The 22,353-nt window shown below is 42.5% G+C and overlaps 1 protein-coding gene across 1 annotated transcript; it reads right to left on the reverse strand.

Moving 5' to 3' along the window:
* Positions 1 to 1,041: 1,041 nt before the first annotated feature.
* Positions 1,042 to 19,717, reverse strand: LOC148474869 (uncharacterized). Its single transcript, XM_088458067.1, has 5 exons — positions 19,596 to 19,717; positions 13,003 to 13,152; positions 10,089 to 10,276; positions 6,835 to 7,264; positions 1,042 to 3,153 (listed from the first exon to the last, which is right to left on the reverse strand). The coding sequence occupies exons 3-5, from the start codon at positions 10,206 to 10,208 to the stop codon at positions 1,925 to 1,927; spliced, it is 1,779 nt and encodes a 592-aa protein (XP_088314193.1). The 5' UTR covers positions 10,209 to 10,276; positions 13,003 to 13,152; positions 19,596 to 19,717; the 3' UTR covers positions 1,042 to 1,924.
* Between the last annotated feature and the right edge of the window lie 2,636 nt (positions 19,718 to 22,353).

Here is a 22,353-nt window from a genome sequence, read left to right on the forward strand (position 1 = left end):
ATGATAGGAGACCGACCTCAGCAACTCATATCAGCCAAAAGACCTTTGGAAGAAGCACCCGCCAGGAGCCTTTACCCAGCCAGCAATTTACTTTAAGGGGTCTTTATACGGCATGTCCACAGCGCTCCAAGCAGGTAGTTTGAGGAGCACAGCAGTCACAGAAGCTGGATTTTGGAAGACGCTATCAATTATATAGTAAACTTCAAGCCTGTACTATATAGAGGGACTCTGAGAAGTGTCTTTGGTGAGCAGAACTTCCTTTGAAGGACCACCAGATACATGGGTATGATCACTATATCCAGGCATGAAGGTAGAGGCCAGTGAAATAAAGCCACCTCAGGATGCCCAAAGAAACCTAAGGTGAGTGCTACAGAGGTCCCCTATAGGTTGTTTTGGAAGAATCTAGACCTATAGACCTCATCATTCATTTGTTTTCCTACCTTCTCTATTCATTGGCAATACAGGGAGGACCCAGAGAAAAATAATGCTGTTTTCTACGATAAGTGAATTACAAGAAAGACAGGGCCAGAGGACCCTCGTGTGGTATAGGAGTACGAGTTTGGCTCGGGAAAAGGACTAATCAGCTGTCTATGGTGCAAGTTGTAAACATTTGTTTTATCCGCACATCACACTCAAGAGATCGATATACCATAATATTCATAGATCCACCAGAAAGTCAGTGTAGGCGATATTTAACATCCAATCAGTAAAACAACAAGGTTGACGCATTTCGCCTCCAACAGACTTTATCATAAAGTCACTGTGAAAGCTTTCTAATGAAAGTGATCTAAGTTCTGCATGGCATTAATTAGTCCACACATGATATTAACAGACCCTTTAGTATGTGTTGTTTTTTTTAAAAAAAACATACATGACATTTAGAACAATACAAATAATAAAAAGAAAAATGGCCATGTGAAACCAGTTCTGTACACAATGTGTTAGGCATATTGAACTATTCATTAAAACGCAAACAGATATATTGTATAAAGAAATAGCGGTTTTTAATGATACTTTAGTTAGTTAATTAGCATATGGCATTCGGTGTATTGAAACCCAATACTGGAAAGTAAATGCTTGTCTGACATTCTGTACATGGAAAACCTGAGAAATAAAACTACACAATATTACAATGTAGCAGGAATACATATATTAGTACATACAGCACAATATTAAGTTTTAAAAAAAAATCTTTATAGCCTCATCCTCTAAGCTCAGGAAAGAGATGTAGAAAGAATAGTTTAGTTACATACACAGAAAATTACACATACTGGGGACACCAACCGGAAAACCAGGGACACTCACATATAGGACAGACCTCACTGTTATGTCCTGATGGTGTGTGACAGCACTTTTATTTCTCAAGCAAATAATTCTATATCCTCCCATTGCTCTGGTTTCCTGGCAGCATATAATAGATATTACATAGAGGGAGGAGGTTGGTAGCAGGAAATTGTCTGTTAGGTCCCAGACCTTATGTTCTGTTATTACATGATAGCATAGCGTTACTACCTTGCCCACTGTTCCTCGTGTCTTCCTACACCCTCTTATACCATTCAGGCGATCCAATTTCAAAAAGTGCTATAAACACTGCAGAGTAACTTTCCTTACAAAATGGATAAATGCATGTAATATAGCACAATAATCAATGAGGACAATAACATAAGCTATGACCATTCAACCTTCTGGATCATGAAGCAGCAACATCAAAGGTCAATGAAGCGCCTGGGTTAGGAGAAATACTATGCATGTAAATTTTTTTTTTTAAACATTTTCACTTTTAAAATGCAGTTTCTACAGTGTAAAGAATGGTTTAACCAGATCTGATTTCTGTCATTTCTGACAGCTAATCTGTGTGAAGTCGTTTATGTAATACTATATCTGATTTCCATGTAAAACATTTCCCACACTCAGAACATGGAAATTACTTTTCACCTGTGTGACTTCTCTGATGTGTAACAAGTTTGGATTTATGTGCAAAGCATTTCCCACACTCAGAGCATGGAAATGGTTTCTCACCTGTGTGACTCCTCTGATGCGACACAAGATCTGATTTCCGTGTAAACCGTTTCACACACTCAGAACATGGAAATGGTTTCTCACCTGTGTGACTTCTCTGATGTGCAGCAAGATCTGATTTATCTGAAAAACATTTTCCACACTCAAAGCATGGAAATGGTTTCTCTCCTGTGTGAGTTCTCTGATGTGTGACAAGATGTGATTTCATTGTAAAACATTTCCCACATTCAGAGCATGGAAATGGCTTCACACCTGTGTGACTTCTCTGATGTATAATAAGTTCTGATTTCTGTGTAAAACATTTCTCACACTCCGAGCATGGAAATGGTTTCTCACTTGTGTGACGTCTTTGATGTGAAACAAGAGATGTTTTTTGTGTGAAACATTTCCGACACTTAGAACATGGAAATGGCCTCTCACCTGTGTGAGTTCTCTGATGTATAACAAGCCGTGATTTGTCTATAAAACATTTCCCACACTCAGAGCATATAAATGATTTCTCACCTGTGTGATGCCTCTGATGTTTAACAAGATTTGATTTCTGTGTAAAACATTTCCCACACTCAGAACATGGAAATGGTGTCTCTCCTGTGTGACTTCTCTGATGTGCAACAAGAACTGATTTGTGTGGAAAACATTTCCCACACTCAGAGCATGGAAATGGTCTTTCACCTGTGTGAATTATTTGATGTGTAACAAGATGCGATTTCCGTGTAAAACATTTCCCACACAGAGAACATGGAAATGGCCTCTCACCTGTGTGAGTTCTTTGATGTGTAACAAGATTTAATTTCCGTGTAAAACAATTCCCACACTCAGAACATTGAAATGGCCTCTCACCTGCCTTAGCTGGCTGATGGGTAATTAGCTTTGTATTCTGTGTAAGACATTTGGCATCTATAGAAGAGAGAAATACTTTATCTGCTCTAAGAGCTGTAATAGAGGTACCAGGAGAACATTCCTCATTATAAGCAGGATCAGGTGATACATCTGCAATGTGAGGTACTGGATGTATAATTGGGGGAATGGGGTTTTCTCCTGAAGAATCTCGTTTGATGTTGTTATCTTCTATTTCACAATTTGGAGATAAAACTGTTTTTTCCTTTGAGATATTCTTGCTGTCACATCCATCTGCTGGGAATAAAATAAATATATGAATGTACCATAAATATAATTTTCCAGAAAGACTTATCAAAGGTCCTTAAATCACCATCAAATGGATAAACTCACGATGCTCTAAGGTGCAATGTAAAACTCATCACCTGACATATTACGCTGTTATGTATAGAGCAGGAATTACAGGTTTATTGTAATAATTTGTGCTGGTCACTCTGTAACATGAGAGCAACGTGTGGTGATAACACAGTTATAACATGTGCTGTAATAAATTAGACCGGTGTTTGCATAAAATTACAGCTGAAATGCAGGACTTAAATAAAGCTACCTCCAGGCTTGTAGGCAGGATGCGCAATATCCAGGAACACTAAGTGCGGAAATTCAGGTGGGCTGCCGGCTCCAGAAATCTCAGTGCCGGAATACCGAGACAAGACCGGCGCCAGAATCCCGACATGACTGGGGATGCCGACGCTGGAATCCCGGCAGCCGGCATGCTGATCGTAAGGACACAGAGGCAAGGTATCAGCTGCGGGGAGGGAGGGTTAGGTTTTGGCACCCAGGGGGGACTTAGGGTTAGGCACCCCTCGGGAAGTGTTAGGTACCACTGGGGGGAGGTTAGGTTTAGGGTGCGGTGAGGGGGGGTTAGGGTTTGTATACTTACCTGCCCCTATCGGGATCTCTCATCATCGGGCTTCCGCTGGAATATCATACCCAACCCATGCTGAAGTGTTACCATGTTATGTAATATTTACACTATAACGCGCCTGTAATTTATAGCAGTACTGTGTACATTATCAGGACAGCGTGTAACATGCAGAGCAGCAGGTGATGGGTGTATATATGGTCACACGTGGGTACTAGGTATATGTAGCCATAGCTTGTTCTTCTCAAAATAACTACTACAGAGACAGAGAGCACACATCATGCACACATCACTGTCACTACATGTCTGAGGAAGACACCAAGGGCTCTGGTTTTAATGTTACAATAGTGTGTGGCTAAGCTGAGAACCTCCTGTGACAAATTATATATACATATATATAATTATATATACACACACGGAAATCGGTATGAAATAGGGTAAACAACACAGGGTAATTTACAGAGCAGCAAGAAACCAAAAAAACTGAGGGTAGTGGTAGGAATACAGTGTCCTCCAGACAGAATCAGTTAAAAAAATGTACAGATAAGTACAAAAATCCCGTTTTCTGTTTTCATTTCATCTTGTGGACTGTGAAGCCTTGAGATTTGCTTCTACGGGAGAACACACAGAGTTATAGCAGAAATACTCGGAGAGGTGGGATCCATGGAATACCCTGAGGTGTTTAAACACAGTAGGCACAAATGTTGAAGTACCGCAGAGTACACAATGTGTGGGATTTTGGTAGCGTGCCACAAGGTTCATGGATGTGTTGGCATTGTTTGTACATCGCGAAGCGTGCAATAAGGTACACGAATGTGTTGATACTACTTGAGCAGCGCGTGGCATACAATAAGTTACACGGAAATGTTGGCACCATCTGAACAGTGTGTAGTGTGCAATAGGGTATATGGAGTTGCAATAAGGTACACAGAGGTGTTGGCACTGTTTGGACAGCACGTAGCATGTAATGAGATACACGTATGTGCTGGCACTGTGGGAACAACGTGTAATGTGCAATGAGAGACATGGATGTGTTGGCACTGGGATCAGCGAGTAGCGTGCAATGAGATACAGAGTATTTTGCAATAACCAGGAGCAAAAATTGTTGGAAGCAGATCAGTGGTGTCCATGACTGCTGGTACTGGCAGTACCCCTCCTCAAAAGGGGGGGTCACCAGACTCCTGCAAATCCTCTTATGGGGGAACTTCCTCAGGAGTTTTGTGATAGCCCGTTGAACATGAACATTTGATGCCTCAACCAAGGTTCAATGTTCCTCAACCAAGGTTCATTGACCATGTTCCTACCAGGCTATCAGATATTGCAGGGTGCCTCTATATCTATGGACATCTAAAACCTGCCTGATTTCGCGCTCCTTCTATGGTGACACTGCAACTGGTGAATTTAGCAGTGAGATGTGGAACACATTGGGGATCTGCAAAGAGTCTGGTAGTTTCAACCGAAATTCCACCGAATTGATAACCTGGATGATATGAAGGGATCAATGTACCTCAAAGCAAGTTTCATCAAGGGTATCCAGAGACAAATGTTCCTGGCTGATTTTGTCTTCGCGACCCAATTGTATGCCCTTCCTTCTTTTATCAGTCTCCATTTTGTATGCGGCTGAGTAATTTGTCAGCAGTGACACTAGACTAAATGTCCACTGCCGGGAATTTCCAAAGTCGAGATGACAGGAGGTTCGGGAAATCAGGGGTGGTACTCATGGAGAGTAAAGAAAGATATGGAGCCTGTACTCGAGTGGTAGTGCAGGTAGAGGGCAAATACTGCCCATGGAAGAGAGTCTACACAGACCCCCTGGTTGCCTGAGACATACATACTCAGGAAGGTCTCATGGTCCTGGTTCACCCTCTCAGTCTGACCATTAAAGCGATGGCGAAACACAAGAGGTAAAGTTCTGTTCTATGCCAGCCTTTCTGAGGAATTCCTTCCAGAAACAGAATTTGAACTGGGTACCCCTATACAATGTGATGTCCCTGGGGCAACCGTGGAGTCGGAAAATTATACTGAAAGATTTGTGACAACTCTGTGGCTGAGGGTATGTGGGCCACCATGGTGAACCGATCCACTACAACCCAGATGGTGTTACACCCTTTAGATGTTTTCAGCTCAGTGATGAAGTCCATGGAGATGCAGCCCCGGGGTTGACTAGGAATGGGGAGTGGACACAGAGGCCCTTGGAGCTTCATCCTCTGGAACTTGTGTTGGGCACAGGCGAAGACACATTCCTACACATCTCTTGAGAGAGTAGACCACCAGAAAGATATGGAGAGGAAGTGGGTTATTATCCGGGTCCCGGAATGTTCTAGAAATTGTGGTGTGCGCCCAGCGAAGCAAACCGGGTCTCAGCCATTCTGGCACGAATAGTACTACCACAGTGCCAATAGAGGAAGCTTCCACCTCCAGTATGAAGACTCGAGAGGTGGCCGGCTGTGTGAGGATAGTGGCTGAAGTGAAGGTCTTGTTCAGGGTATTGAAGGCCTCAACAGCTTCTGGTGGCCACTGACTGTGGTTACTCCCTTTCCTGGTATGGTCAGTTACAATATATATATATATTTAGACATTAAATGATTGGTTTATAGGGACATATAAATATAACGATTTACCTTCACAAACTATTATGCAGATGAAACCGCTGGAGAAATGCGTCAGCATAAAACCTATAGTTACTAAGATCATCTACTGACTTACCTAAGAACACTGATTCATCGCAGTGGGTGGAGCCATATAGGAAGCAGCCTATACCAGTGTGGTGAGGATTCCCCAATTTGAACTAGTAATATACTACAAACCGGCATTTCTGTTGTCTGGTATGAGTGAAATATTACATCCACTAAAGAGTAAGACTACATTCAGTCAAGACCTGATTGCACTTTCCATGTATCATAAATTGTGGACAGATCTACAGTAACCACCTCTAATTAGATTTACAAATCTACAAACTGCTTCCTGACTTAGGACGGTGATGAATAAGAGATTGTTGTAGTGACTGAGCAATGAGAATAGGAGACTTTTTTCTATAAAAAGTAATTATTACTCACCTGTGCTGATATCTGTAGGGATTTCCTCCTTATACTGCTGATCACCCCTCACATACATCTCTTCTTCTCCCTCTAGATCTTCTGCCTTATTATCAGTCACATACGTCTCTTCTTCTCCCTCTATATCTTCTGCCTTCATATCAGTCACAAAAGTCTCTTCTTCTCCCTCTGTATTTTCTGCCTTCATATCGGTCACAAAAGTCTCTTCTTCTCCCTCTGTATCTTCTGCCTTCATATTGGTCACAAAAGTCTCTTCTTCTCCCTCTGTATCTTCTGCCTTCATATCAGTCACATACGTCTCTTCTTCTCCCTCTGTATCTTCTGCCTTCATATCAGTCGCATATGTCTCTTCTTCTCCCTCTAAATCTTCTGCCTTCATATCAGTCATATATGTCACTACTTCTCCCTTAATATAAGTCATATATTCATCCTAAACAACCAACAAAAACACATTAATAATGCCCACTGTTATTCATTGAGATTAAACAGTAGAATATCAGTGTCAACATCAGTGGTCTAGAACTCAAGATATAGGAACCAGCGCTTATATACAAATGTATTGCAATTAAATGAGAAACGGATGTATTACTTAATATAAATAATCACATTTAATGTAAAAGTATCATTTGAAAAAGAAAGCTTATAAATTAAAACATAAATGTTTGTATACTTAAATGACCGAGTATCCGATTTCATGTATAGCAGTATTTATCAGTATTTATCAGCAAGACTAGCTCCCATAGGTCTAAATTGAAGTGCAGTCAATTATTCAAGTGTTAATAAGGACCAGTTCTCATGAAACCCAGTTCATATGCAGCCGATAATTACGAAGTGTTGGATGGTATAAATAGTCCTCTTAGGGTGTAATCCGCACCTTGTGGGGCTGTAATTTAAATCCACTTGTAGTTTGCAAGGTTGTAGTTCCAAATGCACTTATAGCTGGAGTGATCAGGACCAAAGTAGTGGGCTTGTAAACTGTGGCAGGAATTCAGAGTAAAAGGGTCCAAGGTCGCAGTGTAAAGTCCACACGGCAGGGAATCATATCCAGGTACCAGTCAATATAGCATAGGTATTCGCTTAACGCATTTCACTGGATAAATCCATCCAGCTTCTTCAGAAGCATATACTTGTACTGTCCATAAAAGCTCCTTATATACACTTCAAATAGGATCACAGACACCTGATGGTAACTATTAAGACTTATAATAATCATCCGTTTCTCATATTAATATAAGTATAACATTTATTGAGGCAATCTTACCATACCTAGAGTTCAGTGGAGTTCAAGCGTTATTATATTCAAATGATTTTATAATCTTATATACATACCACTAAACAAAGGACTTCTCAAGAGGAGACTCCCCCTATCACATGATCAAAATGAATGAGTCACGGAAAGTGTCTGTAGCACTGCCTAGCAAATAAGCTCGGACCATTTCCGTATATATGTCAGTCCGGTCATGTGATCATAAGTAACCAATCAAGGAGTTCTCACTGTGGATTTGTTGTTACATTACCAAGGTAACTTCCCTTGCCGGAAACAGTCTTTCTATATAGATTAAACTCTATTAATCATTCCATTAGATGTTCTAATGTTCTTAATATCACCAGGCAAGGTCACAGATGCTCTTATCCTCAATTCTAGCAGAATCTATATTCTGATTATAATTGTGATTGTTACATAGGACAAAAATTACATATTTAGCTACTACTAGAGTACACTTAAGAATATAGTTAAATCCACAGACTAATCTTGGTCTGTAAAAAGATCGTAGTTATATGTAATTTTTAAACACTTTTATATTCATAAAGTGTTATATCTCTCAAACGAGAGCATTGATACATTCTATACACATTGACATTTCTTTTTAAAACCTTAATTCTAACTGTATGATCCATCTAAAACAATCTACTCAGTGTGGAACATGTTTAATATATTATGCCCTCGACACAGGAGTCCTTTAAACAATAGAGACATAACCAAATATCACATTAAGGGCAGAATTTACAAATGAGAGGCTTCTGTAAGCAGAGTTGCTTAAAATTGGATTTAAAAAAAAAAAAAATAATAATCAAAAACTGATTTATTTGATTTAAATAGGATTTTTTTATTAAAAAAAAATGTGTAAATAAACATTTAAAAATTTTAAACGTTTACGTAAAAAAATTTTTAAATAAAAATCCTATTTAAATCCAAAAATTCTGATTTAAATCAAATAAATCCGTGTTTGATTTTTATTTTATTTTTTTAAATCCAATTTTATGCAACCCTGTCTGTAAGCCGCTGCTTCCCGTCGGGTTGCAGGTACATATTTAAAACGGCACCCGGAGTCAGTGTAAAGCCCGGCATGCTTACAGAAGCTGCTGCATCTTAAATTCTGCCCTAAGTCTCTTCTTCATATACATGGGAAAAGCAGTTAAAAAAGTTATGAGGGTACCATAAAAGCTTATTTTTTATTGTCTTCAAATGGACAATATTAACTGATAAACCCCCAAAATGTTCACCTTATAACCATAGATCAAGAGTAAAAGCTCTCATTCTTATAAGATTAATCACAATATGGAGTTAAATTCAATTGTTACATTTAAACCTATTGGATACAGTGAATTGAACTATAAAGTCCAGTATACTTCCTGACGACATAAGGTGTTATACCTATCCCCCTCTCTTGATGTACACGGAACCATCTCAATACCCACAACAGAGAGACACTTAGGGTCTTCATTGTGAACCTCATTATAATGTTAGATGCTATGATTAGTATAGTGGTTCAGAATATTGCGTCTGTGCTCCATAAACAGTGTCCGCATGTAAGTAGGTAAATAATATATTGTGTATCGGATTATCAGGTGATGTGTGTATATAGGGGGTCCCCATACCTGCTCTCCCCTGTATAATAAATGACAGTCTCCTCTTTCCCAATGATGTGAGGGGCCGGTGATTCTCAATCATCATGTCCTTGTAAAGACCCTTGTGTTCCTCTATATACTCCCCCTCCTGCATGGAGACATACACATTGACATCCTGACACCTTATAGGAACCTGACACACACAATGATACAGTCATCACCCAGACACATCCCCTGATGTTACTGTGTAATGTCCCATTCCCAGCAGTCACCTCTCCAGTCATCACCCAGACACATCCCCTGGTGTTACTGTATAATGTCCCATTCCCAGCAGTCATCTCTCCAGTCATCACCCAGACACATCCCCTGGTGTTACTGTATAATGTTCCCTTCCCAGCAGTCACCTCTCCAGTCAGCAGATGAATGATCTTGTAGGTAAGTTCCAGGATCTTGTGGTCATTGTCTCTCTCATGTATCAGTGAGTAAGGTGGAGGCACCGTGATAGGGCTCTGGGTCCTGCTCATTCCTCCTGACACACGGGGAGAGCTGCTGTCTCACACTCACCGGATGTCTTCTTCACTACAGTGTAAACCTGTGTATTGGGGAATACACCAAATATAACTGCATACACTCCTAGATCTCAACACCTCAAAAGTCTTGTCCACATATTATTACTATAAATATAAGTGATGTCACTGTGACACTCCCAGATTCCCCAACTCCCCAGTCATGTCCCTGTATTATTACTATAGATATAAGTGATGTCACTGTGACACTCCCAGATCCTCTCACCTCCACAGTCATGTACCTGTATTATTACTATAGATAAGTGATGTCACTGTGACACTCCCAGATTCCCCAACTCCCCAGTCATGTCCCTGTATTATTACTATAGATATAAGTGATGTCACTGTGACACTCCCAGATCCCTTCACGTCCCGTCATGTCCCAGTATTATTACTGTAGATATAAGTGATGTCACTGTGACACTCCCAGATCCTCTCACCTCCACAGTCATGTACCTGTATTATTACTATAGATATAGGTGATGTCACTGTGACACTCCCAGATCCTCTCACCTCCACAGTCATGTCCCTGTATTATTACTATAGATATAAGTGAGGTCACTGTGACACTCCCAGATCCTCTCACCTCCCCAGTCATGTCCCTGTATTATTACTATACATATAAGTGATGTCACTGTGACACTCCCAGATCACCTCACCTCCCCAGTCATGTCCCTGTATTATTACTATACATATAAGTGATGTCACTGTGACACTCCCAGATCACCTCACCTCCCCAGTCATGTCCCTGTATTATTACTATAGATATAAGTGATGTCACTGTGACACTCCCAGATCCCCTCAGTCATGTCCCTGTATTATTACTATAGATATAAGTGATGTCACTGTGACACTCCCAGATCCCCTCACATCCCCAGTCATGCCCCTGTATTATTAATACAAATATAAGTCTTGTCATTGTGACGCTCACAGATCCCCTCACCTGCCCAGTCATGTCCCTGTATTATTACTATAGATATAAGTGATGTCACTGTGACACTCCCAGATCCCCTCACCTCCCCAGTCATGTCCCTGTATTATTACTATAGATATAAGTGATGTCACTGTGACACTCCCAGATCCCCTCAGTCATGTCCCTGTATTATTACTATAGATATAAGTGATGTCACTGTGACACTCCCAGATCCCCTCACATCCCCAGTCATGTCCCTGTATTATTAAAACAAATATAAGTCTTGTCATTGTGACACTCACAGATCCCCTCACCTGCCCAGTCATGTCCCTGTATTATTACTATAGATATAAGTGATGTCACTGTGACACTCCCAGAGCCTCTCACCTCCCCAGTCATGTCCCTGTATTATTACTATATATATAAGTGATGTCACTGTGACACTCCCAGATCCCCTCACCTCCCCAGTCATGTCCCTGTATTATTACTATATATATAAGTGATGTCACTGTGACACTCCCAGATCCCCTCACCTGCCCAGTAATGTCCCTGTATTATTACTATAGATATAAGTGATGTCACTGTGACACTCCCAGATCCCCTCACCTGCCCAGTCATGTCCCTGTATTATTACTATATATATAAGTGATGTCACTGTGACACTCCCAGATCCCCTCACCTCCCCAGTCATGTCCCTGTATTATTACTATAGCTATAAGTGATGTCACTGTGACACTCCCAGATCCCCTCACCTGCCCAGTCATGTCCCTGTATTATTACTATAGATATAAGTGATGTCACTGTGACACTCCCAGATCCCCTCACCTCCCCAGTCATGTCCCTGTATTATTACTATAGATATAAGTGATGTCACTGTGACACTCCCAGATCCCCTCACCTCCCCAGTCATGTCCCTGTATTATTACTATAGATATAAGTGATGTCACTGTGACACTCCCAGATCCCCTCAGTCATGTCCCTGTATTATTACTATAGATATAAGTGATGTCACTGTGACACTCCCAGATCCCCTCACATCCCCAGTCATGTCCCTGTATTATTAATACAAATATAAGTCTTGTCATTGTGACACTCACAGATCCCCTCACCTGCCCAGTCATGTCCCTGTATTATTACTATAGATATAAGTGATGTCACTGTGACACTCCCAGAGCCTCTCACCTCCCCAGTCATGTCCCTGTATTATTACTATATATATAAGTGATGTCACTGTGACACTCCCAGATCCCCTCACCTCCCCAGTCATGTCCCTGTATTATTACTATATATATAAGTGATGTCACTGTGACACTCCCAGATCCCCTCACCTCCCCAGTCATGTCCCTGTATTATTACTATAGATATAAGTGATGTCACTGTGACACTCCCAGATCCCCTCACCTGCCCAGTCATGTCCCTGTATTATTACTATAGATATAAGTGATGTCACTGTGACACTCCCAGATCCCCTCACCTGCCCAGTCATGTCCCTGTATTATTACTATATATATAAGTGATGTCACTGTGACACTCCCAGATCCCCTCACCTCCCCAGTCATGTCCCTGTATTATTACTATAGCTATAAGTGATGTCACTGTGACACTCCCAGATCCCCTCACCTGCCCAGTCATGTCTCTGTATTATTACTATAGATATAAGTGATGTCCCTGTGACACTCCCAGATCCCCTCACCTCCCCAGTCATGTCCCTGTATTATTACTATAGATATAAGTGATGTCACTGTGACACTCCCAGATCCCCTCACCTCCCCAGTCATGTCCCTGTATTATTACTATAGATATAAGTGATGTCACTGTGACACTCCCAGATCCCCTCACCTCCCCAGTCAGTAGGTAGATGATCTCCAGAGTGAGATGTAAGATCCTCTCAGTCCTGTGTCTCCCATCCTTGTCCATCCTCAGTGAATTAGGGGGAATACAGAATATGCGACTTATAATAAAGACTCTGGTTCTTTACAGCTAGATTATCTAGAAAAAAATATAATACCCATCACAAAGAACACATGTACCATAGTCAGACATGTAACATTGAGTGACCAGCAAATCTCCTCTTTCCTCCCAGCCATATAGCCCTGGTCAGTGTTCCTCAGATGTTCCTGTAACCAAGCTTCATATCACCCCTCAAAGAACATCACACAACGCTGTAGTGCTTAAGGTTAAACCAGTGAATTTGACCGATAGTCCTGGTCATCCCAGACATCTCTTTAAGAATAATTTAAACCAGAATTACATCAAAGCTTTCCAGTATTCTGATTCCCTTTGCTGTTTGAAGCTAAATGGGATAAAATCTTTATTGAAATGCTGCGATGGGAGCATGAAGGTAAGGATATGTGGCAGGGGGTACAGGTAACACAGGAGAGAAGAGAAAGGGGAGCACATGGGTAAGGACATGGGGAGAAGACAAAGGGGAGCACATGGGTAAGGACATGGGGAGAGGAGAACAGAGAGCACAGGGGTAAGGACATGGGGAGAAGACAAAGGGGAGCACATGGGTAAGGACATGGGGAGAAGACTAAAGGGACCACAGGGGTAAGGACATAGGGAGAGAAGAGAGAGCACAGGGGTAAGGACATGGGAAGAGAGCAGTGAGCACAGGGGTAAGGACATGAGGAGAGGAGAACAGAGAGCACAGGGGTATGGAAATGGAGAGAAGAGAAAAGGGAGCACAGGGTTAAGGACATGGGGAGAGGAGAACAGAGAGCATAGGGGTAAGGACATGGGGAGAGGAGAAGAGAGAGCACAGGGGTAAGGACATGGGGAGAGGAGAACAGGGAGCACAGGGGTAAGGACATGGGGAGAAGACTAAAGGGGGCACAGGGGTAAGGACATAGGGAGAGAAGAGAGAGCACAGGGGTAAGGACACGAGGAGAGGAAAACAGAGAGCACAGGGGTAAGGACATAAGGACATGGGTAGAGAAGAACAGGGAGCACAGGGGTAAGGACATGGGGAGAGGGGACATGAGAGGAGAACAGGGAGCACAGGGGTAAGGACATGGGGAAAGGAGAACAGAGAGCACAGGGGTAAGGACATGGGGAGAGGAGAACAGGGAGCACAGGGGTAAGGACATGTGGAGAAGAGAACAGGGAGCACAGGGGTAAGGACATGGGGAGAAGACAAAGGGGAGCACAGGGGTAAGGACATGGGGAGAGGAGAACAGAGAGCACAGGGGTAAGGACATGGGGAGAGGAGAACAGAGAGCACAGGGGTAAGGACATGGGGAGAAGACAAAGGGGAGCACAGGGGTAAGGACATGGGGAGAGGAGAACAGAGAGCACAGGGGTAAGGACATGGGGAGAGGAGAACAGAGAGCACAGGGGTAAGGACATGGGGAGAGGAGAACAGGGAGCACAGGGGTAAGGACATGTGGAGAAGAGAACAGGGAGCACAGGGGTAAGGACATGGGGAGAGGGGACATGAGGAGAGGAGAACAGGGAGCACAGGGGTAAGGACATGGGGAGAGGAGAACAGAGAGCACAGGGGTAAGGACATGGGGAGAGGAGAACAGGGAGCACAGGGGTAAGGACATGGGGAAAGGAGAACAGAGAGCACAGGGGTAAGGACATGGGTAGAGGAGATCAGAGAGCACACGGGTAAGGACATGGGGAGAGGAGAACAGAGAGCACAGGGGTAAGGACATGGGGAGAGGAGAACAGGGAGCACAGGGGTAAGGACATGGGGAGAGGAGAACAGAGAGCACAGGGGTAAGGACATGTGGAGAAGAGAACAGGGAGCACAGGGGTAAGGACATGAGAGGAGAACAGGGAGCACAGGGGTAAGGACATGGGGAGAGGAGAACAGAGAGCACAGGGGTAAGGACATGAGGAGAGAACAGTGAGCACAGGGGTAAGGACATGGGTAGAGTAGAACAGGGAGCACAGGGGTAAGGACATGGGGAGAGGGGACATGAGGAGAGGAGAACAGGGAGCACAGGGGTAAGGATATGGGGAGAGGAGAACAGAGAGCACAGGGGTAAGGACATGGGGAGAGGAGAACAGAGAGCACAGGGGTAAGGACATGGGGAGAGGAGAACAGAGAGCACAGGGGTAAGGACATGGGGAGAGGAGAACAGGGAGCACAGGGGTAAGGACATGGGGAGAGGAGAACAGAGAGCACAGGGGTAAGGACATGTGGAGAAGAGAACAGGGAGCACAGGGGTAAGGACATGAGAGGAGAACAGGGAGCACAGGGATAAGGACATGGGGAGAGGAGAACAGAGAGCACAGGGGTAAGAACATGGGGAGAGGAGAACAGAGAGCACAGGGGTAAGGACATGAGGAGAGGAGAACAGGGAGCACAGGGGTAAGGACATGAGGAGAACAGGGAGCACAGGGGTAAGGACATGGGGAGAGGAGAACAGAGAGCACAGGGGTAAGGACATGTGGAGAAGAGAACAGTGAGCACAGGGGTAAGAACATGGGGAGAGGAGAACAGAGAGCACAGGGGTAACGACATGAGGAGAGAACAGTGAGCACAGGGGTAAGGACATGAGGAGAGGAGAACAGGGAGCACAGGGGTAACGACATGAGGAGAGGAGCACAGGGGTAAGGACATGAGGAGAGGAGAACAGGGAGCACAGGGGTAAGGACATGGGGAGAGGAGAATAGGGAGCACTGGGGTAAGGACATGGGGAGAGGAGAACAGGGAGCACAGGGGTAAGGACATGAGGAGAACAGGGAGCACAGGGGTAAGGACATGGGGAGAGGAGAACAGAGAGCACAGGGGTAAGGACATGAGGAGAGAACAGGGAGCACAGGGGTAAGGACATGAGGAGAGGAGAACAGGGAGCACAGGGTTAAGGACATGGGGAGATGAGAACAGGGAGCACGGGGTTAAGGACATGAGGAGAGGAGAACAGGAAGCACAGAGGTAAGGACATGAGGAGAGGAGAACAGGGAGCACAGGGGTAAGGACATGAGGAGAGGAGAAGAGAGAGCACAGGGGTAAGGACATGGGGAGAAGCGAATAGGGAGATCGCAGAAAAGACATGGGGAGAGGAGAACAGGACAACACAGGCAGCTACCCCGGTATAATAATAATAACAGGACACCACAGGATGCTTCCCCTGTATAATAATAATAACAGGACACTAAAGGATGCTCCCCCTGTATAATAATAACAGGACACCACAGGCTGCTCCCCCTGTATAATAATAGGACACCACAGGCTGCTCCCCCAGGGGCGTATCTATAATGGGTGCAGGTTGTGCGGGGAACATGGGCCCATAATTTTACTTACCTCTCCAGAGTCCCACGTCGGCGCAGGGGTCCAGCGTTGTGAAACAACTGGAAAATGGCTGCGGTGGCCATTTTCCCGTCGTTAGCGCATGCGCAGTACAGGGAAAATGGCCACCGCGGGGAATCTAGTGCCCAGAGTCTATGACTCCGGCACTGGCCTCGCACAGCTCAGTGCGCTGCCGGCCACTGGGCAGAGAGGAGAAGGCCCGTGTCGGAGACTGCACATGGGCCCCCTCCTCTCTAGAAACGCCCCTGTGCTCCCCCTGTATAAAAATAACAGGACACCAAAGGCTGCTCCCCTGTATAATAATACTAATACCAGGACACCATAGGCTGCTCTCCCTGTATAATAATAATAACAACAGGACACCACAGGCTGCTCCCCCTGTATATTAATAACAGGACACCACAGGCTGCTCTCCCTGTATAATAATAACAGAAAACCACAGTCTGCTCTGCCTGTATAATAACAACAGGACACCACAGTCTACTCCCCCTGTATAATTATTACAGGACACCACAGGACACTCCCCCTGTATATTAATAATAACAGGACACCACAGACTGCTCCGCCTGTATAATAACAACAGGACACCACAGTCTACTCCCCCTGCATATTACAGGACACCACAGGACACTCCCGCTGTATATTAATAATAACAGGAAACCACAGTTTGCTCCGCCTGTATAATAACAACAGGACACCACAGTCTACTCCCCCTATATAATTATTACAGGACACCACAGGACACTCCCCCTGTATATTAATAACAGGACACCACAGTCTGCTCCGCCTGTATAATAACAGGACACCACAGTCTACTCCCCCTGTATAATTATTACAGGACACCACAGGACACTCCCCTGTATATTAATAATAAAAGGACACCACAGGCTGCTCCCCCTGTATAATAATAATAATTAGCGTTCCTTCTAGGCTGTTTTAGCAGTGTCCCGCAGGTGGGGAAAACGGCAGAGCAGCGGTCACCGCTGGTGAATGGATGCCGGACGCCCCCCCAAGAGTGGCGAAAAAGAGACGCGTCATAAAGACACGCCCACTTTTCATTGACCCACCCCCTTTTAGGGAGCACGCAGAAGTGTCCTTGCTCTAGGTCCGGCGCCTTGCCTGTCTGCGGACCTAGAGTTACCACTAATTATAACAACAGGACACCACAGGCAGCTCCCCTGTATAATAATAATAACAGGACACCACAGGCTGCTCCCCCTGTATAATAATAATAACAGGACACCACAGGCTGCTCCCCCTGTATAATAATAATAATAATAATAATAATAACAGGACAGCACAGGCTGCTCCCCCTGTATAATAATAATAATAAAAAAAACATGATACCACAGGCTGCCCCCCCTGTATAATAATAATAATAACTGGACACCACAGGCTGCTCCCCCTGTATACCAATATTAATAACAGGACACCACAGGCTGCTCCCCCTGTATAATTATAGGACACCACAGGCTGCTCCCCCTGTATAATAATAATAATAATACGACACCACAGGCTGCTCCCCCTGTATAATAATAATAATAACAGGACACCACAGGCTGCTCCACCTGTATAACAATAATACGACACCACAGGCTGCTCCCCCTGTATAATAATAATAGGACAACACAGGCTGCTCCCCCTGTATAATAATAATAACAGGACACCACAGGCTGCTCCCCCTGTAAACCAATATTAATAACAGGACACCACAGGCTGCTCCCCCTGTATAATTATAGGACACCACAGGCTGCTCCCCCTGTATAATAATATCAGGAAATCACAGGCTGCTCCCCCTGTATAATAATACCAGGAAACCACAGGCTGCTCCCCCTGTATAATAATAATAATAACAGGGCACCACAGGCTGCTCCGCCTGTATAATACGACACCACAGGCTGCTCCCCCTGTATAATAATAATAGGACACCACAGGCTGCTCCCCCTGTATAATAATAATAATAACAGGACACCACAGGCTGCTCCCCCTGTATACCAATATTAATAACAAGACACCACAGGCTGCTCCCCCTGTATAATTATAGGACACCACAGGCTGCTCCCCCTGTATAATAATACGACACCACAAGCTGCTCCCCCTGTATAATAATAATAACAGGACACCACAGGCTGCTCCCCCTGTATAATAATAATAATAATAACAGGACACCACAGGCTGCTCCCCCTGTATAATAATAATACGACACCACAGGCTGCACCCCCTGTATAATAATAATAGGACACCACAGGCTGCTCCCCCTGTATAATTATAATAATACGACACCACAAGCTGCTCCCCCTGTATAATAATAACAGGACACCACAGGCTGCTCCCCCTGTATAATAATAACAGGACACCACAGGCTGCTCCCCCTGTATAATAATAATACGACACCACAGGCTGCTCCCCCTGTATAATAATAATACGACACCACAGGCTGCTCCCCCTGTATAATAATAATAATAACAGTACACCACAGACTGCTCCCCCTGTATACCAATATTAATAACAGGACACCACAGGCTGCTCTCCCTGTATAATTATAGGACACCACAGGCTGCTCCCCCTGTATAATAATAATAATACGACACCACAGGCTGCTCCCCCTGTATAATAATAATAACAGGACACCACAGGCTGCTCCCCCTGTATAATAATAATAATACGACACCACAGGCTGCTCCCCCTGTATAATAATAATAGGACACCACAGGCTGCTCCCCCTGTATAATAATAATAATATGACACCACAAGCTGCTCCCCCTGTATAATAATAACAGGACACCACAGGCTGCTCCCCCTGTATAATAATAACAGGACACCACAGGCTGCTCCCCCTGTATAATAATAATACGACACCACAGGCTGCTCCCCCTGTATAATAATAATACGACACCACAGGCTGCTCCCCCTGTATAATAATAATAATAATAATAACAGTACACCACAGGCTGCTCCCCCTGTATACCAATATTAATAACAGGACACCACAGGCTGCTCTCCCTGTATAATTATAGGACACCACAGGCTGCTCCCCCTGTATAATAATAATAATACGACACCACAGGCTGCTCCCCCTGTATAATAATAACAGGACACCACAGGCTGCTCCCCCTGTATAATAATAATAACAGGACACCACAGGCTGCTCCCCCTGTATAATAATTACCATCACCCCCTCAGTAACCGCTGTGACCGGGAAAGCCGCTGACAGAAGCCGGTAATATCGGGGGTCACAAGGGGGATACCGCCATTTTGCCGTGTTAGACTTTTGGTGTTCAAGAAAATGGCCGCCGGTCCCCCGCACAGGAGACATTCGCTATACAATCTTTATACACAGTCCAGGCTCTAGTGCTTGTGCCCTCTCCTTTCCCATTGCAGCATCACATGACCTAGTCGTTGCTATGGGGACGGGGAGCGCTGTCCTGAGCGTTAGAGTCTGTTTCCCATGATGCCATGGGGCGGTGTCTATATAATATGTGATGTTATTACCTATAGGTGTGGTGCTATATATACATGTATGTAATGTGTATATAATATGTGATGTTATATTACCTATAGGTGTGGTGCTATATATACATGTATGTAATGTGTATGTAATATGTGATGTTATATTATCTATAGGTGTGGTGCTATATATACATGTATGTAATGTGTATATAATATGTGATGTTATATTACCTATAGGTGTGGTGCTATATATACATGTATGTAATGTGTATATAATGTGTGATGTTATATTATCTATAGGTGTGGTGCTATATATACATGTATGTAATGTGTATATAATATGTGATGTTATTACCTATAGGTGTGGTGCTATATATACATGTATGTAATGTGTATATAATATGTGATGTTATATTACCTATAGGTGTGGTGCTATATATACATGTTTGTAATGTGTATATAATATGTGATGTTATTACCTATAGATGTGGTGCTATATATACATGTATGTAATGTGTATATAATATGTGATGTTATATTACCTATAGGTGTGGTGCTATATATACATGTATGTAATGTGTATATAATATGTGATGTTATATTACCTATAGGTGTGGTGTTATATATACATGTATGTAATGTGTATATAATATGTGATGTTTTATTACCTATCGGTGTGGTGCTATATATACATGTATGTAATGTGTATATAATATGTGATGTTATATTACCTATAGGTGTGGTGCTATATATACATGTATGTAATATGTATATAATATGTGATGTTATATTACCTATAGGTGTGGTGCTATATATATAATGTATGTAATGTGCATATAATATGTGATGTTATATTACCTATAGGTGTGGTGCTATATATACATGTATGTAATGTGTATGTAATATGTGATGTTATATTATCTATAGGTGTGGTGCTATATATACATGTATGTAATGTGTATATAATATGTGATGTTATATTACCTATAGATGTGGTGCTATATATACATGTATGTAATGTGTATATAATATGTGGTGTTTTATTACCTATAGGTGTGGTGCTATATATACATGTGTGTAATGTGTATATAATATGTGATGTTATATTACCTATAGGTGTGGTGCTATATATACATGTATGTAATGTGTATATAATATGTGATGTTATATTACCTATAGGTGTGGTGCTATATATACATGTATGTAATGTGTATATAATATGTGATGTTATTACCTATAGGTGTGGTGCTATATATACATGTATGTAATGTGTATATAATATGTGATGTTATTACCTATAGGTGTGGTGCTATATATACATGTATGTAATGTGTATAAAATATGTGATGTTATATTACCTATAGGTGTGGTGCTGTATATACATGTATGTAATGTGTATATAATATGTGATGTTATATTACCTATAGATGTGGTGCTATATATACATGTATGTAATGTGTATATAATATGTGATGTTTTATTACCTATAGATGTGGTGCTATATATACATGTATGTAATGTGTATATAATATGTGATGTTATATTACCTATAGGTGTGGTGCTATATATACATGTATGTAATGTGTATATAATATGTGATGTTATTACCTATAGGTGTGGTGCTATATATACATGTATGTAATGTGTATATAATATGTGATATTATATTACCTATAGGTGTGGTGCTGTATATACATGTATGTAATGTGTATATAATATGTGATGTTATATTACCTATAGATGTGGTGCTATATATACATGTATGTAATGTGTATATAATATGTGATGTTTTATTACCTAGAGGTGTGGTGCTATATATACTGTACATGTATGTAATGTTTATATTATATAATATGTGATGTTATATTACCTATAGGTGTGGTGCTGTATATACATGTATGTAATGTGTATATAATATGTGATGTTATTACCTATAGGTGTGGTGCTATATATACATGTATGTAATGTGTATATAATATGTGATGTTATTACCTATAGGTGTGGTGCTATATATACTGTACATGTATGTAATGTTTATATTATATAATATGTGATGTTATTATCTACCTCCCCGTCATCTAATAGCTACTTCCACCAGGATAACGCACCAGGTCACACAGCACACGTCACCTCAGGCTGCTTCCACGGACATGACAATGAGATTGGTGTCCTCCAAAGCCCACTGCAGTCACCAGGTCTCAGTACCCATCTCAGCTGCACAAGGATGCGATATACCATCACTCCTCCAGGTAATAAAGTCGGGTAATGTACAGCACTGTGGGGCAGATTTATATAGGGGCAATAAGCCCTTTTGTTGATAAACTTAGAGATTAAAGTAATGTGCCAGAGCTATTATTACACACTCGAGAGGAGTGATGTCGCCATATCTGGGTATTATCTGTCATATCATAAGGTGATTGCATATGGAGATAAATCCCAATCTGTTCTCTATTAGCTCTATAGGATATGTGGTTCCT

This window comes from Taudactylus pleione, unplaced genomic scaffold (assembly GCF_031769625.1).
Source record: "Taudactylus pleione unplaced genomic scaffold, aTauple2 ptg000804l, whole genome shotgun sequence".
NCBI lineage: Eukaryota > Metazoa > Chordata > Amphibia > Anura > Myobatrachidae > Taudactylus > Taudactylus pleione.